This window comes from Clytia hemisphaerica, unplaced genomic scaffold (genome assembly GCF_902728285.1).
Source record: "Clytia hemisphaerica strain Z4C2 unplaced genomic scaffold, Clytia hemisphaerica genome assembly, whole genome shotgun sequence".
Lineage (NCBI taxonomy): Eukaryota > Metazoa > Cnidaria > Hydrozoa > Leptothecata > Clytiidae > Clytia > Clytia hemisphaerica.
This window is the reverse complement of record NW_027103743.1, coordinates 15,136-38,369: the sequence shown is the minus strand read 5'-3', so window position 1 is coordinate 38,369 and position 23,234 is coordinate 15,136. Positions and strand designations below refer to the sequence as shown.

The following is a 23,234-nucleotide window of genomic DNA, read 5'->3' as shown; positions in this document are numbered from 1 at the left end:
GATTTATCAGAAGTTAACGATTTTTGTTTATTTAGAAAGAATGATAGTTATACTAAAAAATGAGCATGTTTTTGATGGTTTGAGACAGATTCAAAATAACATATTTGCGTGTGAAGGAGATATTTTAACACCAAAATTGGATAAAAATTGCATATAACTCACTCTAGCTCCTTGGATATTGAAAATAAGTTATGAAAATGGGGTATAGGAAACTTTCTACACCTAATGCTGTTCAGAAAATGCAGATATATCTGTGACTTTAGAGGATGGGTAAAAGATATAGCATCTTAAAGGTCAACCAGTATTTTGGGACCCTAGAATCAGCATAGATAAAACAGAAAATTCTAAATATGAGAAACAGCAAAAAATCTTGAAATTCCATTCCTATCAGGTTGAGTTAATAGCTTATAACAAAAAATTAACATTATATATAAAAATTTTCGCTGAATCAGCAAAAATGGCAAATTCTGTCATTTTTCTGCAAAATATAGGAGAAAAATACCTTTAAAGCTTAATATTTTCAGTTTCAGTTAAGCTTTTCTTCTCAAATTTTCACAGCTTTTTCCATACATGAATGGAACTATTTTCAAAAGACATTGATTTTCAGAAACTTGATTAAGATGTTGTTAAATCTAAATTGTCATTTTGAAAATTTTCTAAATTTTCAGTTTGGACTTTGCAATATCAAAAATCTTGAAATATTTCATAAAAATCATAAATTTTACATCTATCGGGTCGTAAATTTAAGGGTAAACACAAATATGTTCATAGTCTTTCCTCCTATTACCACTGGGCTTAATAATTTGATTTTAACTACACCTCCGTTTTGGGGGGCCCCAAACCTGCATTTTGACAACCAGGGGTATACTGTAAAAATGTTATCAAACAAATTTATGCCCAAAACCCTCTACATCACATTTCAAAACTATGGTCAAAATTTTGTATTGATATCTTAAAGATATCTCGAGAAATCGCTAAAATTGCAAACCTCCGTTTTGGGGGCCATCAGAAAAAAGCTACCTATCTTTAAGCGATTGAAAAATATTGTTGAAATTGAAAATTTTGAAAAAGAACTGTCGGGAAATAAAGTAGAGATGTTAAAGTTTTACATGCAAGAAAAATTTTTGTAAAACCTCTTTTCCTCTAGCTTTGAGAGAAATTTTAAATTTGATCGCCGTTTTGGGGGCCACATACTGTAGTGACTTTCTTCAAACAGTAAAATGTAAAGTGCAAATTCCCTATATATCTTTTGATGATGAAGAAAGAAAAATAGACGATGCTATCGTCCGTGTAATATATACTATGATATTACGATATAACATAGTTATATTATAAAACGTAATATGTTGGGTGGCGGAAAATAGAGTCTGTGTTCACATTGAGCCCCTCTGACTATTTTTCGCCCGCACGGACAAAATTGCCGCCCAACTGCTAAGTTGTGCGTGTTTGAGGTTATTCTTTAATTCGAATTCGTCTTAGATTATAGCATAGTATAGGAGAAAAACAGCTTTTAGGATTTAGAAGAATTACAATACAAGGAAAGTTAAAAAAAACAGACATGAATTCTATTTCATTTCATAATGCGACTATTCCAATAGAGTAAAGAGAATCAGAAGTTAATCAGCATCTTAATCTTCCGTTTGAACAATATGGTGATACCAAGATTATAGTTACAATTGATTTGGATCTGACACAATGATAATTCGAGTTTGAAGGGTTTGAACTTGTGGGAATTTTTCATCTTGCTTGACATTCTATTACGACTTTTTAGAATAGAAATTTAAGCTATCTATATCCTTCTAAATAGCTCATTTACGCAACTTTAAAATATTTGGAAACCTTTTTTTTTGGAAAATGGACAAGGCAAGATTCCGTTTATCTGGTAGTTAATCTATCAGCCAGATTTCTTGGATCTAAGCGATATATCCATTCTCATCTCTCAGTCATTTACATTATCTCAGAGATCTCTGAGATCAGAGCAACAAAACATTGGTAAAAATATTGGTACACTTATCGGGAACTTTTGCTTTTCTAAGACTGAAATTAGATTCTTTGATTTTCACGGCTCTTATAACGGATATTGAGATTTTTAAAAATAACATCGTCACAAAGAAGGCCACCTAAAAGGCGGCACATACCCGTATCCTAGGTGTACTTGCACTTAATTGTGATTGTTACCCGACTGAATTAAAATGTTATAAAATTACAGAGGTTTCAAATCACGTTATCACGAGTTGAATTTTCGTTCTATCCACGATCACGTTGATCACCTTGACTCCTCCGATCACGCACTTCAAAATCTGAAATCTTAAATGACGAACTTGAAAAAAACGCCAATCACGAAAACTGCTGAGGGGCCTCATTATTACGGCCATCAATTGCCGTAATTGAAACACTAAAAGTCGTTTGTCTTTTGTCTATTCTATTAAGATGTATTTTTTAACTTTATATAAACATGAGAAGTACTTTGTCAAGAAATATCAAAATTAAATCTCAAAGAAATCAAGGTTCACGGAAACCTTCCAATATTTTCTTGATTCTCTCTTGATTTAAAGTTTTTACCAATTAGATTGTTCAGGTCACATATCTGATTCAAATCCCAGTCATTTGAAATTGTCTCTAAAAGTACTCCAAAATTGAAAGAAAAATACCAAAATATATGTCTGAAGAAATACAGTCTGTATACGTTATCGTTGAAATATGATTCGTCTGTAAGAATTTCCTGCCTTGGACTGTTTCCTCAAAACCCGTAGTGTAATAGTTAATTTACTTTCATCAGGTGAAATCGAGGCAGAAGGTTCTCTCTCAAAATTGGTACTTGAGAAAACTTTTTGAACTTTCTTTACTTTACTAAATTAAAATTTTGAGATTCCCTTTTTCTCTTGTAGATCTAGGATCCGTCTTCACTAAAGAGAAAGGTCCAATCTCATAATTCAAGATAGCCAAGTAAAAAAGTCTGCGTTTTCCCAGACACTAATTTTGAGACGGAAAATTTGCATCCGTCCAAATAATAAAATCCAATAAGTTTCTAACGCCAACCATGTTATATCATAAGCCGGAATTGAAAATCCAATTTTTTCACAAATCTAAGAAAGCGTCATTTAAAAGTTGAAAATTGAACATCATCATGGTTGAACATTTCTTTTTTAGCAGTGAGGCTTGGATGATGGTGTGATTCTGTGATTGGTAGTTTGAAACCACGTGATCCGTAGTCTGGCTCGTCTTGGTTAAGGTTGATCACTTCCTCTGATAGTGTTTTGTAAAGCCTATGGAAAATTAAGAAAATAGTAATCACATTAGAGATCATCCTTTCTGCGTACACTACGCTCTGCTCCCGAAGGGCTAGCGTAGAATCTCTTACCTTTGCCAGGCAAGAAGAAGTGGAGCCACATTTCCAATCCAAAACGCGCCTAAAACGCACCATTATTATGACGAACGGATTGTATCTAGCGGTTCCTTTATTTTGGAGGACTGTATCTTTTTAAATCTAGCGATAGATTTTAGTTTCAATCCGGCGTTTGTGTAAAAACCACGCGCGGACGTTCTGGATGAGAAATAAGTGGTTTCATTTCCCATCCAGGAGTCTCGAGTCTAGCCCTTCGGGCTTGGAAGTCAATGCTCTGCTCTATAGTGGTGAATGTGACGATATCTACTGACCTGTTTGTTTGAGATTTGAGTAGAAATTTTTATCCCCGCCTTGGGAAAAAGTTTCGCCGGGGCTATGAGACAGGGGTGTGTTCATACAACATTATTTTGGACATTTTACAAACCTTTTCCGTTTTCTGCAATACAATAATGTGAATACAATGATGATCAATAAGAGAAGAGCTGCAACACCAATGATGATGTAAATCCACCATGAATTGTCGTCTGTTGAATCGTGTGATGGTGCTGTGTAAGGGCTTGTTCTGTTAGCTAGCCGGTGAAAGAGAAAAACGTATTATGTAAATGTTAAAGGACTGCAATTAATGTAATAATAATAATAATAATAAAAGTTTACAATCTAAACCCTACAAGGATTGGATTGGCCATAGAGCTTCAAAGAATACTTGACAACTTGATTGTCTATGGCGCGCCAAAGCGGAAATAAATACTATCTTTCATTTCGCGGCACTATCTTTCATTTCGCGACACTATCTTTCATTTCGCGGCACTATCTTTCATTTCGCGGCACTATCTTTCATTTCGCGGCACTATCTTTCATTTCGCGGCACTATCTTTCATTTCGCGGCACTATCTTTCATTTCGCGGCACTATCTTTCATTTCGCGGCACTATCTTTCATTTCGCGGCACTATCTTTCAGTTCGCGGCACTATCTTTCATTTCGCGGCACTATCTTTCAGTTCGCGACACTATTTTCCCAAAAAAACATTATCTTAATTGAAACAATACTATCTTTATTATGGAAGCCGAGAAGTGCCATCGAGAAAAAAATATTTAATTTTAGAAAAAAAATATTTAATTTTAGTAAGAAAAATTAAATTTAGAAAAAATATCAATTTAGAGAAAAAATTAAGTTCACTTCAGAAAAAACTGTTTTTAGAAAAAAGTTTTTTTTGGGAAACACTGATTCCGTGCATGCTTACAACCAAAAGTCTGAAAAAAAATTGAAAAAAGAAAACTTTTTGGCCTGATTCCTCCCGGGCCACACACTTACTTACAACTTTCGTTTTCATACTTCCTGGATTTATTTTTGGATTTGACTTTTGTTCAGACCAGATTATTTTTTTGCACATCACATAGATGTCAATCCACAAACAATTCAAGTTGACAGAACCGATATTATGCTCAATATTTAATACCTTTTATTTATTGGGGAAAAAATGTCGAAGTTTTATTTCGTCAGGGAAAAAAATCGTCACCTAGAGATATTTTCTTCACTTTCTCCCGACCAAAATTTCAAATTCGTCACTTTTCCCCGACCAAATTTACAATTTAGTTAGTCACTTTCACATGACTAAACTGTCCAAATGAAATGGTTTTCTTCACTTAGCTCGAAAATAGATCTTGTAATTCGACGTTTATAAAACACTAATTTCGGTTAATAAAGGTGTAAAAAATTTAGATTTGAAGTTTGGTTGGGGGGGGGGGGAATTGAGTAAAAGTTTTTGGTCGGGAATAAAAAAATCGGGTAAAAAAAGTTTTGGTCAGGTGATGAAATGTTGGGAATAAATTTTGTTGGGGAAAAGTTTCGTCACCCCTTCAAAATTTTCGTCACTTTCCGCTGACATTTTTTCCCATAATACCAACGTAGGTAAAAAAAATTCAGATTTTTTGCATAAAAGTAGAGTATCATAAATAGGTAGGTAACGGTTGCGTTAGATTTCGGTAACAAAAATTGCGAAAAGCGCTAAAATTAAAACCCGCGAGAAGTAGTTCCAATTAATAAGGTATGTTTTAAGGTTTTAATTTTTTTTTTCTAAAGTAAAATTAATTTTTTTTCTCTAAATTGATAATTTTTGTAAGTTTTATTTTTTTTTACTAAAATAAAATTAAATATTTTTTTCCCAATTTAAATTTATTTTCCTAGAATTAAATATTTTGTTTCTAAATTTAAATCGTTTTTCTAAAATCAAATATTTTTCTCTGAATTCAAATTTATTTTTCTAAAATTAAATATTCTTTCATTCTAAAATTAATAATTTTTTTCTGAAATTAAATATTTTTTTGTCGATGGCACTTCTCGGCTTCCATAAAAAAAGATAGTATCCCGTAAAAAAGATAGTATCCCGTAAAAAAGATAGTATTGTTTCAATTAAGATAATGTTTTTTTGGAAAGATAGTATCGTTTTAAAAAAGAAAGTGTCGTTTTAATAAAGATAGTGTCGCGAAATAAAAGATAGTGTCGCGAAATGAAAGATAGTGTCGCGAAATGGAAGATAGTGCCGCGAAGTGAAAGATAGTGTCGTGAAATGAAAGGTAGTGTCACGAAATGAGAGATAGTATTTATTTCCGCTTTGGCGCGCCATAATTGTCTGTATTATTGGAAACCCTATAGCAATCTCACACATTCTCTGAAATTGTCAGTGTCCACTTGTTTGTAGCCATTTCGAACCATGCGTCTCAAAATAGTTCTGTACGTGATGTCTAGCCTGTTCAATTGATTTGTGCAAAAACATTCTCCATTTTAGAGTTCAGTAAGCTGGATTCAGAAACTTACTCATATATCACAATGAATAAAAAAGAGTACAGTAACGCCTCAATACCAACAACAAATTAATCAATCAATTATTATTTATAAAAGTTAAAGGTTTTTTCTTTTGATTAGTGCAGGATAAAAAAATCGTCTGGTTTCGAAATCAAATTCAAGATCCCTGGTATAAAGGATTGTTCTTTTAACTAGTGAAACAGAAAAACGTATTATGTAAATGTTAAAGGCTTTTCTTTTGACTAGGGAGGCCTTAATTTGTTGTTCTACGGGCAGATCGTTAGTAAATTACGAGTCGGTCGGTAAAATTGAATAAGATTTTAAAGTGATCTTGGTCAAAATTTCATCATTCATCTTTGATGGAGTTTGTAATATAATTTTTCGTGCATAGAATTCATGATTCTAGATTCTTTTCAACTTTTTGTAAGTGTAAATTTGCAGCAAATGCTACCTCGGTCGCGCCCGTAGAACAACAAATTAAATTGGTCTCGCCTTAGTGCAGGATATGAAATTCGTCTGGTTTCAAAATTATCTATAGCCATAAAAAGAAAAACAAGACCTTATCAACAATTTTTTAGTTTTTTGTACAGGATATGTGCAAATTTTGTTGAGGCATTAAATAAATATGTTGAGATTTTGCACACGTGGCATTTACCCGTTATTCCAAAAACCTACTTACTCCAGGAAGCAGTGGCAAAGCAAAGTTTTTGTGTCTACCGGAAATTTGAAACGTATACAAAGCCAATGGATTCTTCAAATTTCGTGGAAGTTTTTCGACGAAAAAGCCTCTTGAAGTCTCTCTTAATACTTCACGATCATAGAACATAAACGGACGATGGATTCATGAGTGCAGAAAATAAGTCAAAGTCAGCTTAGGTGCCACTTACCTACAGTGCAGCCACGTTCTTCTACCATCCAACCATCTAAACAGACTTTATCCCCCATCTTGGTACAAGCATAGTGGCCACCCTCATCGTCACGAGCTTCACAAAATTTAATGGTGCAATCCATTGTCTCGTTTATCCAACCATCGAGACAAATTTTATCACCGAGTCTAGAACATGTGTAGTGTCCAAACTCATTGTCTTTAGATAAACAATATTTAACGATACAATTAAGAGTTTCGTTCATCCAGCCTTCAAGACAGATCTTTTCTCCTTTTAAGCTACAGTTATAATGCCCACTAGAATTGTCATGTGGGACACAATATTTAATGGTGCAATTCGATGCCTCATTTAACCAGTTTTCCAGGCACTGTTTTTCTCCATTGGGTAAGCAAGAATAATGTCCGTACTCGTTATTGATTGGTTCACAAAATTTAATAGTGCAATTACTTGCCTCGTCAACCCAGTCGTGTAAACAAATCTTATCACCTTTGGGTGAGCAAGAATAATGCCCTGTGACGTCATCAGTCGGTTCACAAAATTTTATAGTACAATCTGAAGTCTCGTTAACCCAGCCTGATAAGCATATCTTTTCTCCAAGATTTGAGCATTCATAATGTCCAGAATCATCATTTTTAGGCTCACAAAATCGCATAATACAATTCAAAGTTTTATTCAACCAGCCCGGTAGACATGACTTTTCTCCTAATTCGTCACAAGAGTAGTGCCCGTTTATGTTATCGTTCTGAGGTATGCAGTACTTAACCAGACAGTTTCGAGTCTGGTTGACCCAACCATCGAGACAAATCTTGTTTCCCTTAGCCGTGCAGTTATAGTGGCCATTAACGTTATCGTTCTGAGGGCGACAGTATTTGACGGTACAATTTTGTTTGGGTTTTTCCCATCCATCAAGACACAGCTTTTCTCCCATCTTGGAGCAATTGTAATGTCCAATGACGTCATCTTGATGTGGGACGCAATATTTGATGGTGCAATTAGTTTTGACGTCAACCCATCCATCTGGAAAGATAAGAGCATGCGCAGTAGGTTTAGAAAAGGTATCAGTATCCTAGGGACTTTAATACACTTCCTTCTAACAGACGCGGTAGGATTTTCCAGCTAGTGGGGATAAAAATAACGGACTGAAACTCGATGAGGATTGATAGTCCCTCATTTTTAAGGTTGGGGATTTCAATATCAAGCCAGAAAATTCAGCGGGGATGGGAAAAATGACATATTTTGCAGCAAGGATTGGTTCATTTGATTATTTTCAGTGGGGACACAAATTGGAGAATAACCTTCCACCGGGGACGATATTTTGGACAATTTTTCCAGTGGGAAGGAGTCCCAGTGGGTCTGTGAGAAGGGGATGTTTCAATTTTGATTTCAATACCCACTACTGGTACAACTTCAAATAGACGGGAGGCTAAAGATATATTTTATTTTTGGCATAATCATTACTTTCGATGTGATTTTATGAGTTCAAATCCCATCAACCTTTGCGTTTATCTCTTCTGAACGTTAATATCATTTGACAAAATGTATATAACAACTTTCACGTACAGATGTATCATTAAATGTGCCGCATTGAATTGTGAGATTGCAACTCGTAAAAATGGCAGTAAAAAGTAAAAAGTAATATTTATGACGTAGTATAGGTTGCAGAGCGCTATTTATTAGAGAATTTAAATTATCTATCTTACCGAGACAAATTTTATCACCCAATGGTGAACAAGTATAATGACCAATCTCGTTATCAAGAGGTTGACAAAACTTTCGTTCACAATCTGGTGGTAAGAAGCCTCCATCGCATGTTATCCTGTAATAAAGGAATGTAATAGGTAAATACGTAATGTTATCGCACGGTATCCTCTAATATGAGCTCTGATTTTTTTATCCTTTTCTATTTATGATATTCATGTGTTCATTACCTTCTAGGGAAACGCCCAGATTTTCGCCAGTTGTGGCAAATTTTTATCAATTTTTCTTTAGCTTTGTCATCTTTAGAAATCAAGTTTTCTATCGAATAACTAACAAAGATTTATCCCGCCGGCCTTCGTCTTAAGGGCTCTGACCATAGTCGGAAAATTGATTTTAGTATTTGAACATAAAAGTTATGCTTTAGGTTCTTTAACGCTTTTAACAAAGAATTGCCTTTATGAATTGATTTTAATCAAATCCCTTAAGAGTAATTAAGAATTTAATTGCAAAAATAACGGTATGAACTTAAAAAAGACGTTAATAATAGGGGGGTTTGTACTTTTACGGTGTGACGGGATTGGGCCTTTTTTAATACGGTATTACGGGATTTGACGAAAAAAGAGACGGGAAAACGGTATTTTAAAATCAGACGGTGACGGTATTTAGGTAAATTTTTGCCCTGTACAAGCCGGTGTGACGGTGTTATTATTTTTTCAATTTTCGGGATTCCGGGATTCAGCAAAAATTTTGACGGGAAGACGGTATTTCAAACCCCTACAAACCCCCCATAATATGTTGCATCCCCTTCTTTTAAAAAATATGCTAACTTTTAATGGGTAATTAACCTTTTCGTTTCGAAGTTTTTTCAAACTGTCCGCAAAGAATTGAACTGTTTTAAATTTTTCGGAAAAATTTTCTAAATTAATGCATCAAAAGTTATGGCTGTTTTTCTATGAAAAATTGGGATGGACAATTGGTCAAAAAGCACTTTTCTCAAGATTTTGATGCAAATAAGCTTTTAGAAAAATTTTCCAAAAAAATATTTTATTTCGGTAAAAGACTGTCTACCGCAAAAAAATTTTCAAAATGTTTTTTCTTCGCCGAAAATAAGCTCTTCAAAGTTAAAATATTCTTCTTTGCAAAAGTCTTCTTCATCAAATTTTTCATATTGCGATTCTTAAATTTTGGCCTAACAGAAAATATATAACATGTCACAGCTATCTCAAGTAGAGCTTTATATTTTGTAAGTGGCAAATATTAAAAATTCACTATGGCCAGAGCCCTTAAGCAAGTCTAAGAAAACACTTCAATGCACTGATACTTCCACAAGTCCCCGGGAGGGTCGCAAAAACATAAACTAGTCCCAGGGTATTTTTCTGATAATAATGTAAACATGAAATAGGTCATTCAGGGGAAAAATCTAAGCAGATTTCGTTGAATATTTCGAAATATGAGTCTTCGTGACATCCCCTCCGAAAACAATAAACAAGTTTTCCGTTCAAAACACAAAAGACCACTAAGCGTGCAAACTTATTGATGAAGATTAAAAGTGAACTCCGTCTTGCTGCTAAGATTTCCTCCTCGTACGGTTTTGGAGCTATTTCTAGAATTTTTAGGGTATGAACTGATTTTTTACACTTCAAACAACAAAATGTAAACCTTCAAAAAAAAAGCTCTTCACTAATTTTATTGAGCTTGTCTTCCCTTGGTAGTATGAAGAATGAACGCCTTGTATAAATATACTTATTTCAAACACTTAATTAATGAATCGAGTTCCTTTGTTTTCAACTTTAAAAGATCCAGAAAGTCAAAATAAATTTTCCCTGTAGTAGAAGGCGTAGAATATATTGCAATTTATTGATTGAGATGAATTTCCAATGCATTTTTCTCATCGGGGCTGTGTCGACTGAGGTTTATATTTTTTTAAATTATTACCCAGTCTGTGATACGGGTGTTTGCGATCGAAAAAAATTTAATACACGCTTTTTTATGCGAATGTACTCTATAAGAAAGGAATAATGTTAAGATATTTTAGGGTGGTCTTTATCAAAGATTTAAGAATACCCATGGTGCAATGGAAATACACCATACGAAAAAAAAACCGTGTATCGGTATCACAAATCCGTTCACATCCTTGTGTGGAAAGGAAGTCAAATTACCTGACATTGAAGGAAATCAATTTCGAGAAATCATCTCTCCTTCTGTCGATCAATTCCTTTTTAATCGTCACCAGCTTTGTTGTAGCCTCGTTTATAGCTTGTGCACTCAACTCTTCTTTATCTCTGAAGTCAGCGATGAGCAGTGGGTTATTGGCATCATGGCTATCATAAACGTCTATTGAAATACCAAGAGAACCCTGTAAGAAAGATTTGTTGAAATCAGTTTCTGTTTCTTTGGCGACAATGTAATATTAGTCATTTTTTTCGAGAAAGAAGGGACTTAACTTTGTGAATTCCCAAGACGATGTTGTCGTCTGTTACAAGGATAGTAAAGTTTAACTGTAATGGGGTAGACGGAAAAATTGGCGGTATCGAAGAAAGACTGACGAGCTCTACCGACCGTAACTCCCTCCAGCAAAAAAAACCTGCTTGTGAATTTTCTTCGGCTTTAAAGGCTATAGCATAGTCTCTAAATTCCCAAACAAAGCTTTCAGAGTATCTCAAACTGAAGGTTTTCTCTCTATTCTTTCTCTCAGAACAACCTTGACATTATTAGTTTTTGATAATCTCGTTATGCTCGTCGGCCCGTTTTGCTCGTCCAATCGTCTTATTCGTGTTTTTAAGAATTTACTGGCCTCCAATGCAGAGTTGGCCGGAATTAATTTGTCATTGACCGGCCTAAGCAAAACAAAGTAAACCTACTATTCACTGTGGATTTACTTACTTATAATAAGCCTCTTTTTCATTGAATGAAAAGATAACGCAGCAAGATGCAAAAATATAAAGTCGCCCGTAATAGGGGCGGTACAAGGGTGGTTCCTACCTGCCATTTCTGGAATGTATAATTGAATGGATAATCCATGACTGTATCACGCAGATTCGACGGAAACCAAATATCATCCTCTTGAAACATTTTCGTTCTATAGTCAATGACGTCACATTTCTTACTTGGTTCCAGTCCGTTTGAAATGCAAATTTTGAAGACACTATAACAATGAAATCTGCAGAAGCTGGCACCTGCATTATTGGAGCAACATTTCATGTCCAATTTTGTGTAAGATGGATTGGAATATTCTCGGAACAAGATCGATGCTTTACCAGAAGCTCTGATTAGCTGAAACTAATAAAACAAGAAGATTTTATTGACCTCTATAAAAACGTAAAAGTATAACAAGAGGTCAACCAAACAAACCGCATATTGTGCTTTCAGATTTGCAAAGTTCCTCCCTGATCTCTGATTGGTTTAATTTAGCGTGTTTCACAAACACAGTAGTTACAATAGCCTGAGGATTTAGTTCTTTTCTGCTGGCTATTCTGATTGATAGAGAGACAGATAACACCTACAAAACCCTTCTTATAACATATTTGTCTTTCGGGTGTGATATAGAGAACTTATTACGCGTATTCATTACGCTTTCTCGAGATTTTAAAATAGGGAAAGATCTACCGTAAGTTTGTCTAATGTCGACATCTCTCTTCTAACTTCGACACCTTCTTTGGAAGTGGAATAATAGGAAGGTCGGAATCGCTGATTTAAACTAATTCTTTTTTGCCTAGCAATCAGAGAGAAAAAATATTTTTTCTGTCAGTGATTCCGACCTTCATATTATTCCTATCTCTAAGGAAGGGTGTCGGAATTAGAAGAGGGATGTCGACATTCTCAACGGTCGTAAGGGGCTCATTTTCGGTTTTTTCAAAACTGCATGTACTTCCACCTCATAAACATACCTATTTTTGGGCTTTTTTGGAGAAGCTTAATTTAGCCGTCATGAATGTGTCCTGTCAGATGTCCCATAATGCACCAAACTCGAAAAAAATCCCTGAAAAATCCGCCATTTTGATGACGTCATTGACAGAAAAACTAGAATAAGTTCAGGTAGAAAAAAGATTTCGAACTCAAATTTCGACCAAAGACGTATATAAATAAAACAAATTAGAAAATTGGAAAACAAAATCGAAAAAATGCTTACGTCAGCAAAAATGACTGAAAAACCATTTTTGCGAAAAAATGATGACGTCATCAAAAAATCAAAACAATTTCGATTTAAAATGCTTTTAATTTTCAGTTTGAATCTCTGGTAAAAATTTGAGCTCGAAATCTTTTTTCTACCTGAACTTATTCAAGTTTTTCTGTCAATGACGTCATCAAAATGGCGGATTTTTGAAGGACTTTCCCAATTTTTTCGAGTTTGGTGCATTATGGGACATCTGACAGGACACATTCATGATGGCTAAATAAAGCTTCGCCAAAAAAGCCCAAAAATAAGTATGTTTATGAGGTGGAAGTACATGCAGTTTTGAAAAAACCGAAAATGAGCCCCTTACGACCGTTGAGTTAGACTAACTTACGGTACGTGCATCAAGCGGTGAACCAACAAAAAACATAACTAGACCAAGATCAAATCTGTTTGGATTCCTAGGCCATAGATTCCCAAAGCTATTGCAGATGACAGAATAAGAGCACTGCGGGACCTCAGTATAAAGTTTTCTTCTCTCATATTCATATAAATCAATAAAATTTGTCACAAACCTTTGTCAGTACACAAATGACAACAACAAGCACCGATATCTTTATCTTCATTTTTATGTTGGTTCGTTGGGTCGATAGTTGTTGGAATAAACTTGATAGTTCCAATACAAACACTTTCAAATGCTACTTGCATTAAACCATGTTTCTTAACTGGTTGCAAACTTTCGGTTGTTATCTGTAAAGAGGAAAATTCGAGAAAATTGTTTTTATGATTAAGTGCTTGCGATAAGCTATTAACAGTTCTCAAGTCAATAGACCTATTTTTAAGAATATGCATTATCGGGTCGAAGGTTAAAAAGTGATTTTGGCATGAACGATTGAAATAAGCAACCTGAAATTCGACCCCCTTACCGATAATTTCTCATATAAATACAGTTAAATACAAAATACAAAATTTAAGGTTTGATGCTACGAAAGAAAACATATAAATTCTGGCCTCAAAAGATTAACATTTTTCCATTTTTCTTATAGAAAATGTGTAAGGCGTTCATCAAAGGATCAAATTACAGGAAAAATGACCACAAAGTTCAGGAGTCAAGACATCATAAATAACTACCTAGATAATGTTATGACTACATATTAATGGAAAATCGATTTCTGAAGTATTTTGCAAATGACCTCTCGTATAAGGTACTTAAACAAAATTCTTTAATAGAGACTTCGGTAGAAAAACCTCTTTTTGTTGCTATATGTGGAATTCCGATGACGTCACTGCACCATATTTCTGTGAGTCACAAGAAAGACAAGAGCAAACACTAAGCAAGGAGCACTTACAAAATCCCCAGTAATCCATCTGTAGGCTCTATACCACTTATAGACTTCACCAAAAATGCAGAACTTTGACAATCCTTCAAAACATACCGTGCTTACCTATAACAATCTAAAAGCCCCCAACAATACAAAATGCATCAAACCGCAAAAATTCGGGAATTCCTGCAATTTCGACCGCAATTTTGACAAAACTCTCGGAAAGGGTCGATTTTCGATTTTTGGCCCGAACAAACCCGTCACTGGGCTAGGATTCTATGCTAGAAAAATAGAGTTTCGTTAACCATGTGCCCCCCCCCCCTTTTTAAGGAGAGACTAATATTAAATGTTCGATCCATATACTCATTCAAACAAACCATTTCCAGTTAAAGAAAACTAGCTTGTAAAGACCTTGACTCTTAGATAAAACATTGACAGAGAGTCCTGGTCTTAACAAACTGTTGTGAAAACAAACATATCCAGTTAACAGATTTCGAAATCAATTCAGCTCATTTTAAAGACTAAAAGATGAATCCAATTTGATCTTATCTAGGAAATACACGTTCTTTTTTATTAGAACCCAGTTTATAAGAACACTGGGGCTTAAATTCGTCGAAAAATTAAGAACATCGTAAGAACATGCCCAGCCTCAGTTTGGAAACAAATGACAAGAAACTACAATTTTTTCCTCTTTTAAAGCAGTTTTAACCGAACTTAGGCATAAGTCGAGAGTCAAATATTGTCCAAGTGTGACCAATTTTAAGTGCTCTTTATTTAGCATGATATTGTAGATTTAGAGTAGTCTGAAAAATTAAGAACGCATTTAAGAACATTTTAGGCTGAAAATTGTTGAAAAAATAAGCAAATCCAGGCTCATGCAAATTTTTGATCTTATCTAGGAAAAGCGTGTATTGACGTGATGATAAGGGACATGATAAACTCTCGTGTGAATAAATAAACAAAGAATGACTGAAAAAAACGTCACAAGGACAATGACTACAGTATATGGACACCATCATAGGCGAGGGGAAAATCACTAAAATAAATCTCGTACACCATTTTTCGAGTGATTTGCCCCTCGATCAGAGGGCGCTAAAAAGTTGTTTAGATCTTAACTTATTTTACACTTAACATAAATGCTATACCTTTTTTTATAAAAACATCCAACATTTTTGAAGCCTTCGGATTTTCTTAGCATTTTCAGTTCTAAGCCTAAAAATGTTCTTAACATGTTCTTATTTTCACCATTTTGTGACCATCTTTACCCATTTTCCTAAGAAATCGGGTGTTTTCGAGTCCGTAAAGCCTTAAAATGTTCTTAACTTGTTCTTAACTTTTTGGCCATCGAAGACTTATGCTCTTACTCTCGGGTACCTAATAGCCGGGGGGGCCGCTAATTAATTTTTCGAAAATTTTCCACCCAAGACATTCTTATTCCAACCCCTCCGCTTATTGATTTTTAGGAGATTTTTTTTTGAAAGTTCCCTCTTTTGCCCTAATTCTACTGTATCAGCCTCCTTTTCGAACATTTTCCACCCAGGACATTTTTATTCCAACCCCCTCCGCTTATTAAATTTTGAGATTTTTTCCAGCCCCCCTGCTTATTCCAAACCCCCCGGCTATTAGGTACCCGAGAGTATATAGTTTGTTCTTAAAAAAACGTGTACTCCTTCATATCAAGACAGATTTTCAACTTTACCTTATGAATGAATGTTGATAATAACAAACCACAAAGTAGAAATTACACTGTAACATTTTGACAAATCTCAGAGGAATTTCACAAATCTGTCAAGTTTAATTATCGCGTAAACAATTATTATAAGACAATATAAAATGCTTTGTTTATGTCTTTATGACTAATTAATGAATCATCCAATATTTGGTGGTAAAATCTCAAAAATAACAAACACCTTCCAAAAAGCACTCATACAGTGTTGACCATTGAGTTTTAAGCTCAAAGGGCTAGAGGCGAGACTTTAGCCCTTCTCAGGCAAGAGAAATAAAATTGAAGCCACTTATTTTCCATCCAAAGCGCGTATAGAACGCGCCGTAATCATAACGATGGATTGTATCTAGCGGTTCCTTTGTTTTAAGAGGACTACATTTTTTGAAATCTAGTGATAGATCTTAGTTTCAATCCGGCATTTGTGTAAAAACCACGCGTGGGCGTTCTGGATGGGAAATAAGTGGTTTCATTTTCCATCAGGAAGTCTTGCCTCTAGCCCTTCGGGCTTGAAACTCAATGGTATTGACATCTAGGGGTAACCTGATAACAGCTGTTCATAATTTTCTTACGGACACGGTAAACTTCTAAAGGTCCATGAAAATTAACCATCTGAGGAAAATAGTCCTTCCGCGGAAATCCTACAACAAGAATCTTGTTGTGCGCCAGAAAGTCAAATGCTGAATTTTTAAAATCTTTGTCTCGCTACTGCCCAGCCCACTATTAGTGATGGTGATGATAGTGATAGTAACCTCAAAAAAAGGAGATCGCATATTCGTCAGATCGTTTATCTTCACCATTTCTTTAGAGCTTTAGCGTGATGGGCAGAAAACAATCACAATCTGATCTCAACTTATCTACGGGGGTCTTATGAAAATCCGTTCTTGTCCGGAATTCTGTTGGACGAAACCGGTATTTTTAAAAGCTGGTCAGATTCACATTCATCACATAAGGCAGAGCGTCGTGCGTGCATAGTGTATGATCTGCTATGTGATTAGAAATTGACTGACACAAAGTTTACCCGGTTATATTTGTAAACCGTCTTTCTTTCGAATTAAGTAAAGTTACAATAAAACCCCGACCACTTTTTCCTGAGAAAGGGAAGTGATTTGAAAGTCAGTTTCCTGCTCCTTCAGATTCCCTTTCATATATATAAAAGCGAAGCTAAATCAATTTGCAAGAATTCAATCAAGCTGCAGAGTTATCTTAAAAGTTGGAAAATATATAGAAATATTTTTCCTTTCAAGACGACCGTTATCCGGCCACTACCAAATTTCGACCCAAATTCAATTAGGACCGTGAAAAACGCTAATCACTGAAAATCATGTAAAATTCACTAAATAGGTTTCAGTTGTTCATAATAAATTTTTTAAAGTGAAATGTTTGTTTATATGATATTGTAATGATGTGATGCCGGCCCAGGCCTAAGTCGAAACCACACTATTAACGGGTGGAGGACTAGTTCGAACATCAAACAGAGAAGGGGAGACTGTACGTATTTCTGTGCATGTTATATACTATCTTAAATTCAAAAGAGATCTTACCTGACGCATGTCCGGAAACCACCTCCTGTTGTCACATTCGAAACTAGACTCCCAGATCAGGCGATCTGAGCAAAGCAAAACACTTTCAAGTTCATTCAACCGTGACGAGGGCGTTACGGGCGTGAAGGGTGGTTTCTGGGCGTAGTATTGAAATATTGAAATGCGATAACTGTTACGAGATAGTACTCGACTATTTTGCTTAAACTTTTAATAAAGTCATTCAGGTCTCCCTTACCGCAATCTTCTATATATGCGTACGTTGAATCAAGGAAGAGCTAGAGAACTTTATAAAAACAAGACTGATAAACATTTTCAAAAATCAGACATCTTCGAGCCGCCATGACAGTTGTCCTTTGCGGACAAAGCTAGAACATCAATTGTTTTCTGAAACAATGAAAATACAATGATCGCTCTCCATCGTTTTATGAGTCGTTTATCCAGTGTATAATAAATCTTTGGTTGAATTAAAAAAGAAAACTGATTGGTATTAATGAAAACTTCTGGCCTATTTCGTTGCCACCCTGATTCTGCCATAGGCGTAAAATAATGCTTTTAAGGTGCCAGCCGAAAAATGCTGAGTCTGCTAAATCATGCGCCCTATGCACCTCTGCGCCCTCATTTTTCTCCGCGCCTTCATATTTCTACGCGCCTTCATATTTTCACGCGCCTTCCTTTTTCGTGCTCCTTTTTTTTTTCATTTTTGCTTTACTTTGTGAAAAAGCGATGGGATGGCGCATAGTTATTTTTCTTATAAGCACCTACTTTATAAGAATCAAATCAATAGCTCTTGCATGAAGGAAAAACGATGTTATGTAGGAAAATTATGGGGATTATATATCATCCTCTACTATACAATATTACCAAGCGAATCGTAGTGACACGGTGCATAGGTGGTTTTAAACCCTGCAGAACTTACCAGAGAAAGAGATTTGTAATTGTAATTTCATTGTCAATTAACGAGCGTTGCACTCCTTTGTATGTTCCTGACGTACTTGCTCTATTGTCTTAAATCCGCCAGTACGCTGGGTATCAAAATCAGGCCTCCCAGGCGGGAGTCAAGGATGATAAACACTATACCACCACTACGCCTCAAAATGATGATACAATCTTACATTGCTCAATGTGGTACCAGTAATAGAAGCGGATACAGAAGCTAATGAGCTCTCTCAGATAGTGGTTACAGAGCAATGGCACATAAAGGCCGAGCTACGAAGAGTTGCATTTATACACCCCTGTGTCACAGACCCGGTGGACCCCCCGCCCCGGTGGAAAAATAGGCCAAAAAATCGTCCCCGGTTGAAAAAGTACCCTACATTTTCAACCCCACTGAGAAATTGCCCTATGATTCTATCCCCATTGAAAATTGAATGGAAAAATTGGACTCCAAAACTATCCCCACTGGAAATTTTGAGCTGGAAACAATAGATTTTCTATCCCCAATGGGATTTCGATAGAAATTTTCATCCCTACTGAGGGAAAAGGTTCCACCGGGGCACTGAGACAGGGGTGCATTTATAAATTTTTCGTTGCATTGTCAGTCGGTAATCAAAAACGAGTTTCTATTCTGGTCTGTGAAATATTTTGGGGTACACTAATGGAGTATTTCATGGATGGGCTCCGTGTTTTATGGCAATGACCCCTATAGTATTATCATGAAATACAATTAATTGAACATTACATTACATAACATACCTTTCGTTAAGATCATGAGATCAGAAAAACTCTCCAATAATAAAAGATTCTCTCTAGTTCGATCTTCACGAGACCAAAGATTTTCTTCGAATTAGAGAAAGTTTTGAAATACAGAGAGTAATTCTGAACGAATATAATAATTGATTGGAACATTTTCCGAATTTTTCTAGCCTCATGAAAAATGAAGGTGCGTGAAAATACTAAAACGCGTGAAAAAATAAAGGCACGTGGGGCGCGTAAGGCGCGGAGAAAAATGAGGGTGCGTAGGTGCGTAAGGTACGGGATTTAGTAGACTCAAAAATGCTTAGTATAATTGTACTTATCCGCCGACAAAAAACAATCGAAATCGCGCGCGCGTCTTATCTTTACTTCACGCGCGCGCGGACAAATCTGGTAGTTAACTGAATCATATGACATATAGCCTGTAAACCATATAATTTTTTCTCTTCGCAATTTCTATGAACAGGTAAAATTTACAGGCTAACTCAGTTCAAAAATATAATCTGACGTCAAAATATTTGACGCAAATTATTTAATTTACATGTGACGTCAGTTATTATCTTAGATTCATAACAACATAGAAAAAAATACAAGATTGATTCTTTCCTTACTTCGACAGAAGCGCAACGAACTGCCAGCCATGTGACTGATCTTACGCCGACACAATAACATAACATTTTTTGGGAAAGGGTCACTATCACACATATCAAGAATGCATTGGGTAGCATTTTCATTACTTTTCATAACTTTATTCACAGGTAAGAACAATTTCTTTTATAATTTTAAGAAACTTTTAGAAAACTTAACATATTTTTTCTAAGATCTGATTTTGACTGCCTAACATTTTAGCAAGTAAACTAAGGTAGTGAGGACCATTAAAACTTTTACAAAGGGGATTGTTTTCTGTAAGAAGAAGCCAGAAAGAAGAATCTACACCCGCTGCACTGATTAAGTATTCAAATTCTATCGGTTTCTACAAAATTAGTATGCTGTACTAGCCTGCAACGAATGTTAGCAGTACACTTGATAATTCTTAGCTTTGATCACTAAAAGGTTTGTATTTTTCACAGCCGTAGAGGTTTATGGGTTAACATTCTCTTGACAAACACATAAAAACTTGTATTGTGCATAGCAACAGGATTGTGAAAGTAATTTGTCTATCCATGGCTATTAGATTATTCGCTACAGCTATAGATAAACTTTTAACGATGAAAAACAATGGTTGGATCTTAAGGAAAGGTTTTTATTTTCAAATATGGGTTAACTGAGCTAACTGGGACACATCCAACATGTCTTTAAAGACTGTGCTAAGTTTTTGGCCCTTGATGAAGCTAATTGGATAAATTATCATAAGCTATTCGAAGTCCCGTACGGACTTATGGCTTTCGAAAGCTTTTGCGGTCCGTAGTTTTATTTATTTCTAACCTTTATCGATCTTTGTCGAGTCTATTTGCTTTTTCTACAAGCTATGAAAAGTTTTAACCCCGTAAAGAGAATAATTTCAGGGAATGGCCATGTTCGAGGCTCCTAACGGTCTTATGATTTCTTAAAAACTTTATTGGTTCATATTTATTTATTTCTAGCCTATAAACATCGGTCTTTCTCTTGCCCTTTTCTTTACTTGTTATTCTTCTTGTGTTGTTTTGAATCAATGACTTAACTTTGAAGATAGTTTAGGATCTAAAGGTATCTGACAATAACGCACTGGCTACTTTAGCGCCTGTTTGACTCTTCTTAGGCTAGTTTTAGACTTATGAACCCTACATTTGCACCTTTGATTTTATGGGACCCTTGCAGTTTGTGTTTTATCGCCCTTATTCAGGTTTTATGTCATCCATTCGTCTTTTATCTTTTTCCAGGTCTCTGTAAACTTACTTTAAAACATAAGAAGTGTAAGTTGGGCTTTTTGAAATACCAAAGGGAACTCTAGTTTGATCTCAATTGTATACATTAGCGATTTAAGGTTTTGTTTTTTAGCCTTAACCAAAATATGTTGACCTGTTGTTATTAAATACATAAAACGGTACATATTAATAGAGCTGCCGCTCTTATAAGGTTGTCAAGGCTTTGATTCGAACATGTTAGGGAAATATATATCGTTAGCGCTTCCTTAGCCACGATATTAATGGTCTGGTTACTCCCTAGATCGTGCCAGGCCTCAACTTTTGTGATTAAATCCAGTTAATCATGAAAGTCTTATGCTAATTTGTTTATGTAGTTGCCAGATAAATTATTTACCCGCGCTTGAGTTAGACCTGACGAATTTAACATCTCCTAATCTTCAGGTTCTTTATTGGGGAAAGATAGTCAGGATTTATCTTAATCGGAGAGAATTTTGTTCTGGGAAAGATATTATCGCTCAGTCAAAATTTTTTTCTAGCGTGAAATTGATAAAAAGAAATGATCTAAAAAGAATTAGTAACCTCTCCTTCCAAGGTTGAATATTTTGAAGGTAGCCATCGTTAAGTTTTTACGACAAACATTTTTGGGGAGCATGTATAACAAATGAATAAATAAACACTTTCTTCTACTTTTATAGCAGCTACAAATGCGTTTCCGACGGTCAAGAAACATAACTACCGATGGACTTCATGGTCAGGTTGGACTCCTTGCGAGGAGGAAGAAACTGTCGACTGGGCTCGCACATCGTCTAGAACTGACAGACCAGAAAAGCCGATATATCGGAATTGTTATACGAGAGCTACGCGACGGTGTATGAATCCTCCTTTTGGACTGACACACGACGCGAATTGTATAGGAGAGAGTGCTAAAATCGAACTCTGTGATCTTGAATTCAATTCGGATTTAAGATGCAGAGGTATGTTTAATTTTTTTCTTTTTTCTTTCTGTCAAAATGTTTTATAGACCTCTTGTAGATGTAGCAAGCTTTACTCGGCTAGGAAGGTTCCACAAAAGACAAAGTATAAATACTGAGTCCTGGAAAAGTCATCGACTCGTGAAATTCAAATTGTACAGAAATGAGTACCCCTCCTCAATCAAATCTAAAACCTTTATGACTATTTCCCTTTTAAACAAGATGTATAGACCCAAGAAACAGACCTTCTAGTTTCCCAAGAAACAGATAGATTTTTATTATTCTGCAGAGTTAAGTCATATTACTGACCCGGGGGGAAGACTTTGGCAAAAATAGATGCCTGGTATGTGCGGATGGTAAAGGGTCGGATTTTTTACCTTCCCAAGTCTTTCTGAGGGTTACAAAAAACAACAAAAATTCAGAACAGTCTCTTTAAGGGTCGGGATTTCTCCCATTTTGGGTCCTTTTAAGAGTACGAAAAAGAAACTCTCTAAGGTCAGGAAGTTATTCGAAACCCATCTCCCGTAGGGTCAAAAAGGGTCGCTTTTCGGAGTTCCGGTCAGCACATACCTGACATTCTCCAACACTAGCACCCCCCGGATTACTGATGATGGCAAATATTACCCAATGGTTGTAACTAACTTAGTCTTAAATGCTTTATTAAGGATGAGTTTGGAAAAATTATTTCTCTCTATCTCTCTATCAGACTATTATTTCATCCCCATTCGAAATTTAGTTTAAAAATTGCACTTCAAAACCTTGGAACAATAGAATTTCTATCCCCATTGGGATTTCAGTAGGAATCTTAATCCCCGATGATTAATTCCATAATTAATTCCCCCATAATTAGTTCCACCGGGGCTGTGAGACAGGGGTGTAATAGAGGAAGTTGGGTTTGAGTTTCCAGGGAGCCTCATTACATCCGTAGGCTTAGAAATAATGACGTGTTTAACTCATTCGTTCTTGATTAATATATAAGATTGATATCAATCACAATTTCGTACCCAGAAACACTTGCACAACTTTTTGATTTTGCTGATGAACGTGTAGACTAGAGTCTACTTCTGGCTGAACTTTGAACCTTTTGTAAACGCTATCAGAATTATGAAAAACGAATTAAGGGACTCGGTTGGAGTTTGAGTCAATTGTAATTTTTTTATTTATTTTTGTCTTCCAGCCGTTGTCTCAACATTTCAAGCCAAAGCTCGTATACTCGATGGAGAGCTATCCACTCGTACCCTTATTGATCAGAAGCTTGTTCATTTACGACAGGAAAATTTTAAATATTTG

The 23,234-nt window shown here is 35.5% G+C and overlaps 1 protein-coding gene across 1 annotated transcript; it reads right to left on the bottom strand.

Moving 5' to 3' along the window:
• Positions 1-2,660: 2,660 nt before the first annotated feature.
• LOC136805273 (neurogenic locus protein delta-like) lies at positions 2,661-13,632 on the bottom strand. Its single transcript, XM_067061849.1, has 7 exons — positions 13,424-13,632; positions 11,717-12,013; positions 10,894-11,090; positions 8,737-8,852; positions 7,037-8,053; positions 3,771-3,915; positions 2,661-3,266 (listed from the first exon to the last, which is right to left on the bottom strand). The coding sequence occupies exons 1-7, from the start codon at positions 13,472-13,474 to the stop codon at positions 3,098-3,100; spliced, it is 1,992 nt and encodes a 663-aa protein (XP_066917950.1). The 5' UTR covers positions 13,475-13,632; the 3' UTR covers positions 2,661-3,097.
• Positions 13,633-23,234: the final 9,602 nt, after the last annotated feature.